At 39.6% G+C, this 16,323-nt stretch overlaps 2 protein-coding genes across 5 annotated transcripts in view; one reads left to right on the top strand and one right to left on the bottom strand.

Moving 5' to 3' along the window:
• The first annotated feature begins 109 nt into the window (after nucleotides 1-109).
• ORC6 (origin recognition complex subunit 6) lies at nucleotides 110-11,887 on the top strand. Of its 3 annotated transcripts, none has more exons than XM_082366829.1 (8): nucleotides 110-507; nucleotides 2,365-2,494; nucleotides 3,742-3,905; nucleotides 4,120-4,209; nucleotides 5,781-5,893; nucleotides 6,341-6,409; nucleotides 7,473-11,468; nucleotides 11,800-11,887. In XM_082366829.1, the coding sequence occupies exons 1-7, from the start codon at nucleotides 443-445 to the stop codon at nucleotides 7,598-7,600; spliced, it is 759 nt and encodes a 252-aa protein (XP_082222955.1). In that variant the 5' UTR covers nucleotides 110-442; the 3' UTR covers nucleotides 7,601-11,468; nucleotides 11,800-11,887. The 3 variants fall into 3 exon arrangements, with proteins under 3 accessions (XP_082222955.1, XP_082222953.1, XP_082222954.1); XM_082366827.1 differs by having other exon boundaries at nucleotides 317-507; nucleotides 2,341-2,494; XM_082366828.1 differs by having other exon boundaries at nucleotides 377-507; nucleotides 2,349-2,494.
• A 1,912-nt stretch (nucleotides 11,888-13,799) lies between these two features.
• The window catches only part of MYLK3 (myosin light chain kinase 3), a 59,740-nt gene continuing 57,216 nt past the window's right edge, over nucleotides 13,800-16,323 (bottom strand). For both annotated transcript variants that reach the window (XM_082366809.1, XM_082366808.1), the window contains exon 13: nucleotides 13,800-15,786. In XM_082366809.1, the coding sequence (XP_082222935.1) occupies nucleotides 15,727-15,786 (60 nt within the window). In that variant the 3' untranslated portion in view covers nucleotides 13,800-15,726. The remainder of the gene's footprint in view (nucleotides 15,787-16,323) is intronic.

Here is a 16,323-nt window from a genome sequence, read left to right as displayed (position 1 = left end):
GGACCCTGTAGGCAGCTCCTCGATTGGCCCCCCAAGTCTCGCGTATTTATTGGTCCTTGTCACTTCACGCTGGACTGAGGAACCTAGGCGCTAGCCAATCTCTCCACTGTGTGTGGCGGGACAGTGCGGAGTAGGGGGAAATCTCTTGGCGGCAGGAAGGAGACAGCAGGAGCCTAAGGAGCATTTGAGTCTGCCTAGAAGGGAGGAATACAAGGAGTGGGAGCTGCCGGCGCACATTCACTTTCTGCCTTGGCGCGTGTACTTGCAGCGCGCACGCTCAGAAGGAAGACCAGGATTGGTTTACGGGGCAGTCGCAACTTCTTGTCCCAACCAATCCAGGTGCAGCGGGGGGGTGGGTCCCGGCCCTCACTGGCGGGCGCGACGTCCGCGCGCGGGTTTCGTCGCGTTGCAGCTGTTTGCGGGTGTAGTCTTTGTCCGCGCCATGGAGCCTGGCGTGATCCGGCGTTTAGCCCCACGCCTGGGCATCGCCGAGCCGGAGGTGCTGAGGTGAGTACGGTCGGGCGCACCCCAGCGGCCCTGCGCCCTCAGAAGGGATTTAGGCCCTACCTCAAGAAAAACCTTCCGACAGTGGGCTTAGTGAGCAGGCCGGAGGGGCGAGCGTAGACGCCCTTGGGAACAGCTAGCACTGTGGGATGCACGGTGGTGGGAAAGGGAGAGAGGCGGAGAGCTTGCGTCGTTTCCCTGAAACTTATTGACTGCGTTTACGGCGGAGGCAGGCAGACGGGGTAGAGACCTCATGGAGGGCAGTGTCTATGGTGGCAACGACTACGCAGGAAACGGAATGGGGCGGTGTGCGGAGCCGCTGGGGATGGGGCGGAGCGCAGCCTGGCTGCAGCCTTTAATTAAAAAAAAAAACTTGCGAGAAAGCCTCGCAGGGGGCGTGCAGTTGGCGCTGAGACCGGATTTATAGAAGGTGCCAGCCACGGGAAGATGTGCGAAGAGGGCCCAAGCAGGGACAGCAACCTGTGCAAAAGCCCGGAAATGGGAAGGACTTTTGCATGATCCAGCATTAGGAATAAAGTATTGGGGCTTCCCTGGTGGCGCAGTGGTGAAGAATCCGCCTGGCAATGCAGACGACACAGGTCGAGCCCTGGTCCGGGAAGATCCCACATGCCGCGGAGCAGCTAAGCCCGTGCACCGCAATTACTGAGCCTGCACTCTAGAGCCCGTGAGCCACAACTACAGAGCCCGCGTGCCACAACTACTGAAGCCCGTGTGCCTAGAGCCTGTGCTCCGCAACAAAGAGAAGCCACCGCAATGAGAAGCCCTCGCACAGCAAAGAGTAGCCCCAGCTCGTCGCAACTAGAGAAAGCCCGCACGCAGCAACGAAGACCCAACACAGCCGATAAATAAATAAAAGTAAAAACAAAAAAAAAAAGAAAGTATTGTAGTTAAACTGGGAGGGCAGGGCTAGCCTGGGTGCCCGAACTGTCAGTTAGGTGAGGGAAGGGAAGGAAAGGAACACCTCCTGGACTCATAATTATTTAGAACAGTGGTTCTCAAAGTGTGGTGCCTGGACCAGCAGTATCAGTATCTTCTTGGAACCTGGTAGAAATGCACATTTTGGGGCCCCGCTCTAGGCCTACTGATCAGAAACTCGGGCTGGGACCAGCAATCTTTTCACAAGCCCCAAGGTGACTGTCATGTACACTAAAGTTTGAGAACCACAGATTTATTTTTATTTATGTATGTACGTATGTATGTACGTACGTATGGCTGCGTTGGGTCTTCGTTGCTGTGCGCAGGCTTTCTCTAGTTTCGGCGACCGGGGGCTACTCTTAGTTGCGGTGCGCGGGCTTCTCATTGCAGTGGCTTCTCTTGTTGCAGAGCATGGCCTCTCGGCGCGTGGGCTCTAGAGCGCAGGCTCAGTAGCTGTGACGCAGGGGCTTAGTTGCTCCACGGCATGTGGGATCTTCCTGGACCAGATATCGGACCCGTGTCCCCTGCATTGGCAGGCGGATTCTTAACCACTGCGCCACCAGGGAAGTCCCGAGAACCACAGATTTAGAGGAAGGAGGAACCCTCGTCTCACTTGCCTGCCTCTGTCACAGTTCATGCTTGTTCCAGTAATGGAAGGCTGAAAGAAGGGTTGGCCTTTTTTGGGAGGATTTCAGGAATTTACTTTTGCTTGAAAGTACTTGAGCACAGTGATGTCTGGAGTCAGAGGGTTTGTTCTGTTTTGTAGAACCCTGTCCTCCCCCAAAAGATGTGAGTTTCATTCCCAGCCCCAGATAAACTTGCATAGGAGTTAGGGTCGGAGTGAAGTCCGCCAGGCTGAATTCATTGTTTACCAAAGTATTGGGCAAACTTCTGGAAAAGAGTTTTAGTGAATGTGTTGCTCAGGAAAGCAGAGGAGTACTTGCGACTGTCCCATGTGAAGTGCAGTGGCCTGTCTGCACGAACCACAGAAACCAGCAATGCAGTCATGTGCCTGGACCTTGCAGCTTCCTGCATGAAGTGCCCCTTGGACAGGGTAAGTAGGTCCCACTGAATGTCTGAATAATCCAGCGCCACACTGAAGTTTAATCATGTTTTCATCTCTGGTTGGACTAGCCCCCATCAAAACTCCGTGTTTTAGGATTTTCCTGGCTATTCTCACGTGTTATTCTAGATGAACTTTAGAACCATTTTGTAGAGTTTGAGAAAAAATATTTTTTGCAACATTCTCTTTATTCTTTACTACCTAGTTTTCCTGAGCGCACCTCTTTCTTTACACAAGGCTGTCTTCCACACTGCCTCTAGCATCATTCTCCTAAATCACATACTTTAAAACCCATGTATTATTTTTCTTCCAATGTCACAGTGGTTGAGAGCCAAGCTATGGCAAGACTCACATGTTGAGACCAAATCCCAACACCACCGGTTACTAACTCTGTGAGTCTCTAGTTTCCTCATCCATCAAATGGGGGTAAAGATACCCATTTCACTGGATAGTTGTAAGGAGGAAACAATGTACTATATGTAACACTCTTAACACAGTGCCTGTCACATAATGGTACACTGATAAAAATGGTGGCATTAAAAACACCATTGGCTCCCCATGGGTTGGCTCTCCATTACCATCAAACTCTCCAGCCCTTCTTGAACCCTACTAACCTCAAGCTACACTATTCACTTAACACACCATGCACCTTAATGACTGACTTTGTAAATGCAATGCTTTTTTTTTTTTAACCTGGAATGCTTTTCTAGCAAGCTCCTGTTTGTCTTAAAATGACCCTGCCTTGCTGTTACATCCTTTATTAAGCTTTCCTTTCCCAAGCAGAGTTGGTATCCCTCAGTTGTTGATCCTCCTGTTTCTTTCCCAGTTTCCCTCTTATCTCCCTTTCACACACACTCACCCTCCCCACCTCACTCCCACTACTTCCCTCCTTTGTTTTTCCAATGAATTGCACATTGGCACCTTTGTTAAAGCAAATAACCATATATGCCATCTCCTATGTTTTTTAATTCACAGCTTGGCTGTGGTAACACTATGTTGTATATTAAATTATCTGCACACATGCATGACTGCCTTTCTATAGTATGAGTTTTTTGCCAGCGGTACTTAACTTGCCTGAAATGATTACTGATTTTTGACTAAACGAAGCTAAACTTTTAGGTAGAGTGACTTGCCACAGAATTAATTAATCTTGAAAAGTTGACTTCTTAAACAAGTGTTAAAAGCACTAATATACAGCACTTACAATTTTTATGATTCATCTGTTTTTCCTTTCAAAGGCTTATTTAATTAAACTTTCTGGTTTGAACAAGAAGATGTATCAGAGTTGTCTTAAATCTTTTGAGTGTTTACTGGGCCTGAACTCGAATCTTGGAATAAGAGACCTAGCTGTACAGTTTAGCTGTACAGAAGCAGTGAACATGGCTTCAAAGATACTGCAAAGGTATGAGACATATAATTGAAAATCGATACTGATACATAAAGCAGAAGTATCCAATGTCCTGGTAATTTTCCGTCTTAAAAAATAACTAATATGCTGAAGTGACAGAATGCATATCTTATACATTTAAATAGTTTGTAAGGTCTGATTTGCATATTCAGTTTCTTTGAAATAATATTTTCTAACAAATAACTCTGCAAACACTGCTTTCACTTAGCTATGAGTCCAGTCTTCCACAAACACAGCAAGTGGATCTTGACTTATCCAGGCCGCTTTTCACCACTGCTGCACTACTTTCAGCATGCAAGTAAGTGTTCCTTTTAACATTCAGAAAAGTCTATAATTTATAAATAAATTTCTCGTTGCCAAAGAATACTTCTAATTTAGTTGATTTCAACTCAGAGCATATTTTCCTAAATAACCTTAATAGTGGCCAAGTGACCCGATTCTCAGTTTACCCCACAGTGGACCTGACAGCTAGGAACTAGTGTTGCCCGAAGTCCACTTGCCAAGTGGCAGCCGCATATATGTATATGTATGCTAAGTCATGAGATCTATCATTAAAACGGTGCTTAGTTGTGATTTTCCAGTCACATTTTTTTTTAAGTACTGATTGCAACTCTTTTTCAAGTAATTTATAAAACTTTTCAATGATAAATTCTTAATTTGAATCTTCGGGGTTATCTATGTATATACTGAAATTTCACCCTGGAAATATTAGTAATTGTTATCTTTGTCTAAAGTTGTCTTGTTTTATCTTGCTGGAAAACTCCTTAGAAAACAAATTGTAGCTGGTGCTTGAAGAATAGGTTTCTTACTATTTAACCACTAATTTTGGTGTGTTTGGCTCCATTAGCTACTATTAGTGAATAGAAATCGTCCCTTTATTTCAACAGAGGTATATGTATGTGTGGAGGGAGTATGGCTGTTATGGTAGAAAACAGTATTGGCAACCTCACTTTTGAAAGCACATTTCACTGAACAAAGAAAGGTTTGAATGGATCCATTATTTTTTTTTTTTTAAAGGCAAGTAGCTGAGTCATTGACCGTTTTTGTTTTTTTTTAATTTTTTTTTTTAATTTTTATTTATTTATTTATTTATTTATGGCTGTGTTGGGTCTTCGTTTCTGTGCGAGGGCTTTCTCTAGTTGCGGAAAGTGAGGGCCACTCTTCATCGCAGTGTGCGGGCCTCTCATTATCGCGGCCTCTCTTGTTGCGGAGCACAGGCTCCAGACGTGCAGGCTCAGTAATTGTGGCTCACGGGCCCAGTAGCTCCGCGGCATGTGGGATCCTCCCAGACCAGGGCTCGAACCCGTGTCCCCTGCATTGGCAGGCAGACTGCCAACCACTGCGCCACCAGGGAAGCCCCGATTTGTTATTTTAAATAAGAAGTTTGGTTTGTATTTTTCATTAGTGGTGGTTGTGAAGTGTTATTAGGGAGGGGGTTTTTGGAGGGGAGGGTGGTTTATATTTTTGTAGTCATATAAATATGAACATCATAAGTGTTTAAAATGAGTTAAACACTTTTAAATGCTGTAATTGTCATTTAGCAAGTTAGTTAACATCTGAGATGTATAAGAAAGAGTTCTATAAAGCATGAAGTAGTATAGCAAATGTCTTTTATGTGCTCCATTTGTTACGTAACAGACCCCGTGTGCATTTTAACTCTCGCAGTACAATAAATAACTAAATAAATAGCTTTAAAAGGTAAGTTTGCATGGTTTTAGCTAATGATGTATGTTTGAAATAAAGGGAAAATTAAACAGCTGGGGGCTCTTCATAAAGCCTGAGTGGAAAGGAAATAAGTTGATAACTGGTTGGCCAAAGAAGATAACAATACTGATCTTAAGAACAGCAATTTATCAAATTCTTTTCTAGGATTCTAAAGCTAAAGGTGGACAAAAATAAAATGGCAGCCACATCCGGTGTAAAAAAAGCCATGTTTGATCGACTCTGTAAACAGTTAGAGAAGATTGGGCAGCAGATTGACAGTGAGTATTCATTCCATGTTGCAAGAATGTGTCATTTGAAAATGTAAACCTGCTGGTAAAAGTTAGGTATTTTCAAACTTGCAAACTAGCTGCTTTCTGAATTATATATTCTTGTCTATCTGTAGACAAGATCGGCTTTTACTGAGAAAATTACTGTTCTTTTCTATTTTTCAAATAAAATAGCTTAATAACTAAAAAACAAAAACAAAAAAAAACAACCCTGTGATTCTGTAAATTCATGCCTAGAAAATAGATTCTCTGTTCTGAAGTCTGACAGGAAAAGCCAAAGAAAAGAGAAGGGCAAGATCATTTGCCTTCTCCTTATCCTAGTATTTGGTCAATCAAGGTATCTGGTTTTTATTTGTGATCCAAAATATGCTCCAAAACTAAAACTGAAAATAGGAGAAAAATTAACTGTGATAATACTTTTTTTTTCCCCCCCTAAAGGAGAGCCTGGAGATTCAGCTACTCCACCACGGAAGAAAAAGAAGACAGTGGTTGAACCTTCAGCAAAGGGTAAAGCATTATTAGCAAAGGGTGAAGCATTATTAACACCGGATAAACATTGAAATTAGTACAATGGGATTAGTATACAGTGGGTTTAACGCAATGAACAGCCCTTTGCTGCTTTAGCAGCTTGCCTTGACAAGAGTCAGATTTTATATTTGCAGCAACGTGGATGGATCTAGAGATTATCATACTAAGTGAAATAAGTCAGAAAGAGAAAGGCAAATACCATATGATATCACTTGTATGTGGAATCTAAAATACGACACAAATGAACTTATCTACGAAACAGAAACAGACTCGCAGACATAGAGAACAGACTTGTGGTTGCCAAGGAGGAGGGTTCGATTGGGAGTTTGGGACTATCAGACACAAACTATTATATATACGAAGGATAAACAACAGGGTCCTACTGTATAGCACAGGGAACTATATTCGGTATCCTGTGATAAACCATAATGGAAAAGAATATGAAAAAGAATATATATATATGTATAACTGAATCACTTTGCTGTACACCAGAAACTAACACAACATTGTAAATCAACTATACTTCAATTAAAAAAAAAAAAAGTCAGATTTTAACTAAATCCTGGAAGTTAATCATTTGATAAGACCAGTTTTCCAAGCAGTAGTTTACAGAAGTATCATGTAATTAAGAATACGTCTGAAGGCAAACTGCTTAGGTTCAAATCCTGCTTTACCACCGAGTGGCTATGTGATTTTAGGAAAGTGACAATTTCTGTGAGCCTCAATTTCCTAATCTATAAAATGTGATTAATATTAGCACCCATTTCACATAATTGTGGTGAGGGTTGAAGGAGATAATACAATTAAAAGTGCTGGATTCAGGGCTTGATAAATGTTAGCTATCATCAAGATGTCTTGGAATGCTTGGAGTGAAAGGGAGAGTGAAAAACTGATGTGTTAACTTCTGTTTCCACTTCTCATTTTGGTATCTTATTCCCAATTACCCTAAGATAGATGTTTTAAAGTAAACAAGCTTACTTCTTTCTTACTCATTTGTAAACATAAGGGTTTTGAAACATTAAAAATTTTTTTTCTCTCATAGAAATAGAGAATGTAGTAGAGATCCCACATAAACCGCAAAAAGATGACGATCTGACACAGGATTATGAACAGTGGAAAAGGAAAATTTTGGAAAACGCTGCCAAAGCACAGAAGGCTACAACAGAGTGATTTCAGCTTCTAGACTACCTGTACTGCAAACCAGCAGTGCATCTGCCACCTCAAGGAAGATGTGAGGGCTTTGGAAATTTGTTTGAACTTTTATAACAAGGATCCTATCCTTAATAGCAAAGAAACCAGCATTGGGGCTGAGCAGGGTGGCTCTCACATGGGCAGCAAATCCGTTAGGTTAGCCACAGCGCCTGGTTGGCTCAGCCTTGGCTCCCCACAGGTCTGCACTCCTACAAAATGTCATTGAAGCTATTTTGCTTTCTTGTTTTGTTTTAAGCAAAAGACAGTCTCCTGTCCTATCCAGAATATGAAATTCAAGCTGAATGGAGTATAAAGATTTTACTTAAGTTTTTGTGTTAATCGCTTGGTTTGACTGAATCAATATATAGTACAACCTAAGTTAATAAATATTATTTTTATATGCATTCAAGGTGCAGTTGTTATCAGTTTGGGAGAATCTGTGGTATGCCAAAAGCCGTCTACTCTAGCAGGAAAAAAGCCCATACTGCTCCCCAGAGCACAAACTCTTGAATCAGACTTTCTGGGTTTAAAACACTGCTCAGCCATTTACCACCTGTGAAACCTTGAGCAAATTAATTATCTTCTTTATGCCAAATCAATAAGTAGGAATAAAAGTAATGTCTACCTCATAGAATAATTTGGAGGAGTATCTGAGCTAATACATGTAAAGCATTTAGTACAGCTCCTGGTATAAGTATTTAGTAAGTATTAAAATACAGAAAGAAACACATATAGAGGTCTCACATAATTAGTTATATATTAGCATCATATTAAAAAATTAAGAAACACTACAGTGGGACAACATGGATAGACCTAGAGGGTATTACGCTAAGTGAAATAAGTCAGACAGAAATGCAAATACTGTATGATCTCACATGTGGAATCTAAAAACAAAACATGAATAGACAAAACATACAGAGAACAAATTGGTGGTTGCCAGAGGGGAGGTGGGTAGAGGGGATGAATGAAATAGGTGAGGGAAATTAAGGAGTACAAACTACCAGTTATAAAATAAATGTCATGGGGATGTAATGTACAGCATAGGGAATATGGTCAATAGTATGTAATCACTGTATGATGACATGATAACTGGTGATCATTTCATAATGTGAGAAATATCAAATCACTATATTGTACACCTGAAACTTATATAATAGTGTAAGTCAATTATACTTTAAAAAAGAGACCAAGGTTTATTTTCTTTGATATCCACATACTGAAAAATGTAACCTTACTAAATACTTACTTTAAAACTGTGGAAAAGGGCCTGGAAAGATAAGTTGCTAGGGGCTCTGAGGCATCATGCCAGACATGATTTTAACCAAAATTAAGAATACATGATCTACTACGAAGCAAACTTCAAAACTCCAATAAAATATCAACATATCTAAGGAGAATAAAATGCATGGAGAGATTGCACATTCATGGATAGAAAGGCTTAATATTGTCGAGATGTTTGTTAGTTCTTCCCAACTTGATCTATAGATTCAACACAATTCCAATCAAAGTCCCAGCATTTTGAGGACATCAACAGACTATATGAAAATTAAAAGACCCAGACCAACAATTCAATATTGAGGAAGAACAATGCTGGCGAGGATGTGGAACAACAGGAACTCTCACTCATTGCTCGTGGGAAGGCATGATGTTACAGCTACTTGGAAGACAGTTTGGGAGCTTCTTAACGAAACTAAACATACTCTTACCATGTAATCCAGTAATCATGCTCCTTGGTACTTGCTTAAATGAGTTGAAAACTTAGGTCTGCAAAAACCTACACATTGATATTTACCTTTATTCATAGTTGCCAAAATTTAGAAGCAACCAAGATGTCTTTCAGCAGGTGAATGCATAAACTAGTACATCCAGACCATGGAATATTATTCAGCACTAAAAGGAAATGAGCTATCATATCATGAAAAGACATGGAGGACATTTAAATGTGTACTTCTAAGTGAAAGAAGCCAATACGAAAAGGCCTTATGGCTCCAAGTATATGACACTGAAAAAGGAAAAAACTGTGGAGACAGTAAAAAGATCATGGTCTCCAGGGATTGGGGTGGGGGCAGAGATGAATAGGCAGAGCATAAAGGATTTTTAGGGCAGTGAAACTATTGTGTATGATATGACAATGGTGGATATATATCATTATACATTCATCAAAACCCACAGAATGTGCAATACCAATAGTGAACCCTAATGTTAGCAATGGACTTTGGGTGATAACAATGTGTCATTGTAGGTTCATCAACTGTAGTAAATACACCCACTGTAGCGGGTGATGTCAATAGTGGAGGAGGTTGTGGATGGGGCAGTATAGGCAGGTACAGAGGGCATAGCGGAAATCTCTGTCCGTCCTGCTGAATTTTGCTATGAACCTAAAAACTGCTCTAAAAAATAAAGTTTATTAACTTTCAAAAAAAAAGAATACATGATCTAATTAAATATTTCCATGAAGAATGCAATAAAGTGATTGATTGCATCCAAATTTTTAAAGCCTAATCAGAATGGTATCAATAATGATAGTGGTTGCCTTCTATCTGCTGTAAATAAGGTATAATACCTGCTGCATAGAACAGGAGTGACTAAGGGAGTGATTTTCTTTCCCTGCCCCTTTTAATTCTAGACACTTAGCAAGCTAAGGTTAGAGAAATGCTGTAATCAAATGATCCCACACAGCCATAATGTCCCACAGCCATGTGGTAGAGGGGAATGAATGTGAGATTTGAAACCACATGCACTTGCATTTAAATTCTGGCTCTGCCACTTATACCCTGAGAAAATATTACGACCTTAATGAGCTTCAGTTCCCTTGTTTATAAAATGGAAATATTATCTACCTTGTGAGAATTAAAGGTAATATTTGTAAAGTGTGTGACACTTAGAAGGCATTCACTAAATAGTGCTTCTATTATTACTTTGATCTAAAATGGATATGAGTCTTTTCCTCATTTATTTTAAGACGGTATATAATTTGATTTTGGTACCAAGATTTAGATTCTAGCTTTGGGTCAAAAGCAATCTATTCATCACCAGGTAAAATTAAAGCACATTCACTTTTTTAAAAAATTGTGGTAAAATAAATATAAAATTTACTATCTTAACAATTTTTAAGAGTACAGTTCAGTAGTGTTAAGTACATCCACCTTGTTATGTGATCTCCAGAACTCTTCATCTCGCAAAGCTGACTGTACCCATGAAACCCATTAAACAACTCCCATTCCTCCCTCCTCCAGCCTCTGGCAACCACCATTCTAGCTGTCTGAATTTTAACTATTCTAGCTAGATACTTTATCTAAGTGGAATCATATGGTATTTTTTTTTGACTTTTTTTCACTTAGCATAATGTCCTTGAGGGTTCATCTATATTGTGGCATGTGTCAGAATTTCTTTCCTTTTTAAGTCTGAATAATTTTCCATTGTGTGGATATACCACATTTTATCCATTCATCTGTCAATGAACATTTAGGTTGCTTTTACCTCTTGGCTGTTGTGAATAGTGCTGCTATAGACGTGTATAGTTATGTGTCTCTTGGAGATCCTGCTTTCTATTCTTTTGGGCATTTACCTGGAAGTGACATTTGATAATTCTGTTTTTAAATTTTGAGGAACCACCATACTGTTTTCCATAATAACTGCATCATATTACATTCCCACCAACAGTGCACAAGGGTTCCAGTTTCTCCACATCCTGGCCAACACTTATTTTCTGTTTTTTTTTTTTGTTAGTAGCCATCCTAAGTGGGTGTGAGGTGGTATCTCATTGTGGTTTTGATTTGCATTCCTCTAATAATTAGTGAGCACTTTTTCATGTGTTTGTTGGCTATTTGGGAAAATGTCTGTTCAAGTCCTTCACCCATTTTTTTTTTTTTTAGAAATTAATCTCAAATGTTTAATTTTTATTTATTTATTTATTTTTGGCTGTGTTGGGTCTTCGTTTCTGTGCTAGGACTTTCTCCAGTTGCGGCGAGCGGGGGCCACTCTTCATCGCAGTGCGCGGGCCTCTCACTATCGTGGCCTCTCTTGTTGCGGAGCACAGGCTCCAGACGCGCAGGCTCAGTAATTGTGGCTCACGGGCCTAGTTGCTCCGCGGCATGTGGGATCTTCCCAGACCAGGGCTCAAACCCGTGTCCCCTGCATTGGCTGGCAGGTTCTCAACCACTGCGCCACCAGGGAAGCCCCTTCACCCATTTTTTAATAGGTTTTTTGTTGTTGAGTTCTTTATATAGTGTAAATATTAACCCCCTATTAAAAAATGATTGCAAATATTTTCTCCCATTCCTAAGGTTGCCTTTTCACTGTTGATTTCATGAGAATAAATATAAGTACTGTTTGTGACTTTTTCTTGTATGCCCTGAAAGCAGGTGACGGTAATATATTTTGATTATCTGGAATGTAGTAGGTACTTCGTTATTTTTTAAACTAGTTGTGGGGTAGGGGAATTGCCTTAAAGCAATCTTGTCCAAATGCCCTCCTAGGGCAGGAATCCTTCACAATTTTCCAATACATTCATACCCCAGCGATGGAAGCTTACTACTTAGTGGGTCCATATATTTCAGTACTGTTGTAAGGACTTTTCGGAAGCTCATTTCTTTAACAGCTCCTCTTGGCTTATTTAACTGATTAAAAAATGTTTTATCATGAAAGTTTTCAAATGTATACAACAAATATATACCTCTTTACTAGAGGACAATATTATGATACCCCATACTGACTACCCAAGCCCAACAGTTAAGATTTTGCCACACGTGCTTAACTGTATCTCCCTTTTTCCTGAAGTCATTTAACCCACATTATAGCCACATTACCATTATCATACGTCATAATATTAATAGAAATTCTATCATCAAATATGCAATTTTTAAAAATTTTTATTTATTTATTTTTGGCTGCATCGGGTCTTCGTTGCTGCGCGCGGGCTTTCTCTAGTTGTGGCAAGCGGGGGCTACTCGTCATTGCGGTGTGCGGGCTTCTTATTGAGGTGGCTTCTATTGTTGCGGAGCATGGGCTCTAGGCACACGAGCTTCAGTAGTTGTGGCTCGCGGGCTCTAGAGCACAGGCTCAGTTAGTTGTGGTGCACGGGCTTAGTTGCTCCGCAGCATGTGGGATCTTCCCAGACTAGGGCTCGAACCCATGTCCCCTGCATTGTCAGGCAGATTCTTAACCACTGCACCACCAAAGAAGCCCAAATATGCAATTTAGAATTACATTTCCCTGGATGTCTCTGAAATATCTTTTTATTGTTTATTTGCTCAAATCAGGGTCAAGACAAGGTCCACACTTGACAGTGGGTTGCTAATTTTTAATTTTAAAAGCAATACATGCTCATTGTTAAAAAAAAAAAAAGAATTCAAATGATTTAGAAAGTAATAAAGTGAAAAGTAGAATTCCCTCTCTCCCTATCACCTACTTTCTACACTGCACTGTTAACTTTCTTGCATAACCTAGAAAATTTTAATGCACATATAAGCATGTCTCTCCATAAATGGGATAATACCATATATATGTTCTATAATTTTTTTCTTAATAAAAATCAGTACATCAAGATCCATCTTTACTGGCTACAAGGTAACCTCCCATATGTATGTGGCAAAATTTAAACCCTTGCTGATAGGCACATATAGGTTGTTTTCAACCTATATTGGCCATTTTGCTACAGTAAAGGTCATTTTGCATACATCTCTGCCCGCTTGTTCAAGTATTGCTGAGGGATAAATTTCTAGAAATGGAATTGCCGGGTGAAAGTATGGGCATGACTTTTATTTGGATACATATTCATCAAAAGTGAAAAATTCCATTTTCCCCACACCCTCACCAAATCTGATAGGTGAAAAAAGTGGGCCCTGACTACCTTTCAGAGTTCCTCTGCCCAGCAGTTATCTTTCATTTTTTTAAATTTAATTTTTATTTTATATTGGAGTATCGTTGATTTCCCAAAAGTTTTCAATGACTGTTCATTCAAATTAAAAAGTCCCGTTTGAAATAGTTAATACTAGCAAAGTTGCAATCTAAAAAATTTTCAAGTACACACCAGCAGAGAACTAAAACTATCCAGAAAATTAAAGTTTCATAAAAGCTCCCTCGCCTTTCAAATAAGGGCGGCTAACTTATGCAGTACCTCTCACTTGTGTGGGCCAGGCCTAAACAAATCCCTCAAAGGAACTTTGTTGAAATAGGGGGAAAAATTAAAATTTGATAGCTATCGGATTTTCTCTGGATCTGCCCTGTCTTATATAGAAGCCACTAACCATATGTGGCTATTAAGCCCTTAAAATGTGGCTAATGCAACAGTAGAACTGTATTTCTAATTTTATTTCATTTTAATTAAACGTAAAAATACTAGAAAATATTTAAGATGCTTGAACAACTTGAATATGTGACTATATTTTTCCACAGTAAATTTTATGAAATCTAAATACAAATTGTATGTCTGATAAAAACCTAGAATCTGAACTGGCATGTATTTTAAGTGTAAAATACACACCAGATTTGGAGACTTAGTATGAAAAAAAATCAATAATTTTTATATTGATTACATATTGAAATAGGTTTTGATATGTTAAATAAATTATTAACATTAATTTTACTGGGGTTTTTTAGAGAAGCTATCAGAAAATTTTAAACTGTATATGGCTCATATTATATTTCTATGAGGGAGTGGTGCTCTAGATCAGGATAACTAACTGTACATTTTTCTGGGGAGAAGATTCATAGCATTCCCCCAAGAATGTGAAGTCCCATGGAAGGGAAGAATCACCGTACTATAGATAGAACTATAGATATCCTTTATAGCTCCTTCTGGAGGCTGCCTTCAAAACACCTTAAAAAGAAAGCATTTTACCAAATCACTGTTACTGGCCCATGAAAGGGAGGTTTCCAACAGCCATCTCTTCTGATATTCATCCACAAGCCGACAAGCTTGGAGCAGGCCTAGATGTGCTGATACTGAAAATCTTAGCTTCCCAACAGGGGTTAGTGTTCCAGAGAAAAGCTATAACCGAAGAAATGCAGCAGGAGGATTAATGTCTCCATCTTCTGCCTCTCTCCCCACAATAAAAAAAGTCTATTATGGGGCAAAAGTCCTGAAAGGCTGTGAAACTGTTGCATGGCTAATTAAAAATTAAAAGTAACTAAAAACTTCTGACCCAAGAAGTTCATGAGAACAGCACAAAAACTTCCTTACAGCTAAGGAAATTAAAAGGATTGTTTCCTTTTGAATAATAAAGTACTCCTTGTTAATCATTTCTTGAAGTTAGTTAAGTGATGGGTATATACCTGATAAAACAGTAGGAGAGCAGTTTTCATTTGTTTTCTCTTGATGCATCATTTCTGTGTTTCTCTCAGAAAGCTGAACATCATTACATTCTTATCTCTCTTTCACATATTACATATCAGTTCCCAGACTTACTAGACCATAGATTCATAACTGCGGAAGCGAGATCAGGAGGGAGACTGCCAGTGTCAGGACAGGGCAGAATAAGAGAGGCTAGAGGTATGTACAGATTTTAAAAGCATATTCAAAACTATCATTGCTCTGATATAGCCATGACAGTACATTTTGAAATTTCAAAGAATATTAAAGGATGCTTGTTTTGATTCTCAAAAGAGAGTACAAGTTAAAACAAGTTTGAGGATCTCTGCCTTAAATCCACATTGCTTCACTCTAGAGCAACAAATGTAATACAAAATGTCAGCTCACACTTGAGCAAGTCAAAATGCTAGGAACTCTTTGCACTGGAGGAGGTAACACTGACTAACATGCCCTGTGTGATAGTCCGCTGGGTTCTTTAATCAGAGTAAGCTTAGACTTTAAATTTGACATATGCAAAGTAGAAGCTTTCCTACCTACCTAAAGCATGCCTACACTTATCACCAAAAGTAGGTACACTTGAAAAGTAATCACAGCATTTCAACTGATCTTATAAGGCAGAAAAAAGTTCTTAGGTCAGTCTCTTTACAGCCACTTTTTGTCCACAAGGAAGGCAACAGCCATAACCTTTTTTTTTACAAAATAAGTAGAAGGCCAGATTATTAAAAATCTTCAGTCATGACTTCACCACCAGTCTCAGTAATTTCTGCGCCCATGGGAGCAGCTGAGTTGAGGATTAGGGACAAGGTGGAAATTTCCTTAACCTGTTGGCAGCAGTCACCACGTAGAAGTGTTTCTTAAGGTAAGGAGAGAAAAAAGGGAGGGAAAAAGGCATATTTTTAGATCAATTACTTTAAGAAGAAACAATAAAAGGACTTACTTAAGTTTAGCCACTTGGGTTTGTTTAAAATCGATAACTAAAGGGGAAAAGAAGATTCTAGCAAAATTATAGTAAAACAGTCACATGACTTTCAGGGGCGTGTTTAGAGCAAGTTTGAAGTGAGAAAATATGATATCCTACCCTTTTCATGTGAAAAATGGAGCACCCTAGAATGGTATTTTTCAAATTGTAACTCACAACCCACCAGTGGGTCATGAAATCAAATTGGTGGGGCATGACTAACAACTTTTTTTTTAATGAAACTAAATATCATAGAATAGAAAATATCAGAGTGCATCACACTCTGCGGAGCAAATGTCGCTGTATTTTTGTTTCACATGTGTGCGAGTATACGTGTACTTGTATACTGGCTCTCTGGGTAAAGCATTTTGGTTTTGTTTTTTATTGAAGATCTAAGCCAATATCAAAATGTTGGAAAGTCACTTCCCTGGA

Source organism: Balaenoptera borealis, assembly GCF_965194805.1.
Source record: "Balaenoptera borealis genome assembly, chromosome: 19".
NCBI lineage: Eukaryota > Metazoa > Chordata > Mammalia > Artiodactyla > Balaenopteridae > Balaenoptera > Balaenoptera borealis.
This window is presented reverse-complemented; position numbering and strand designations above follow the sequence as displayed.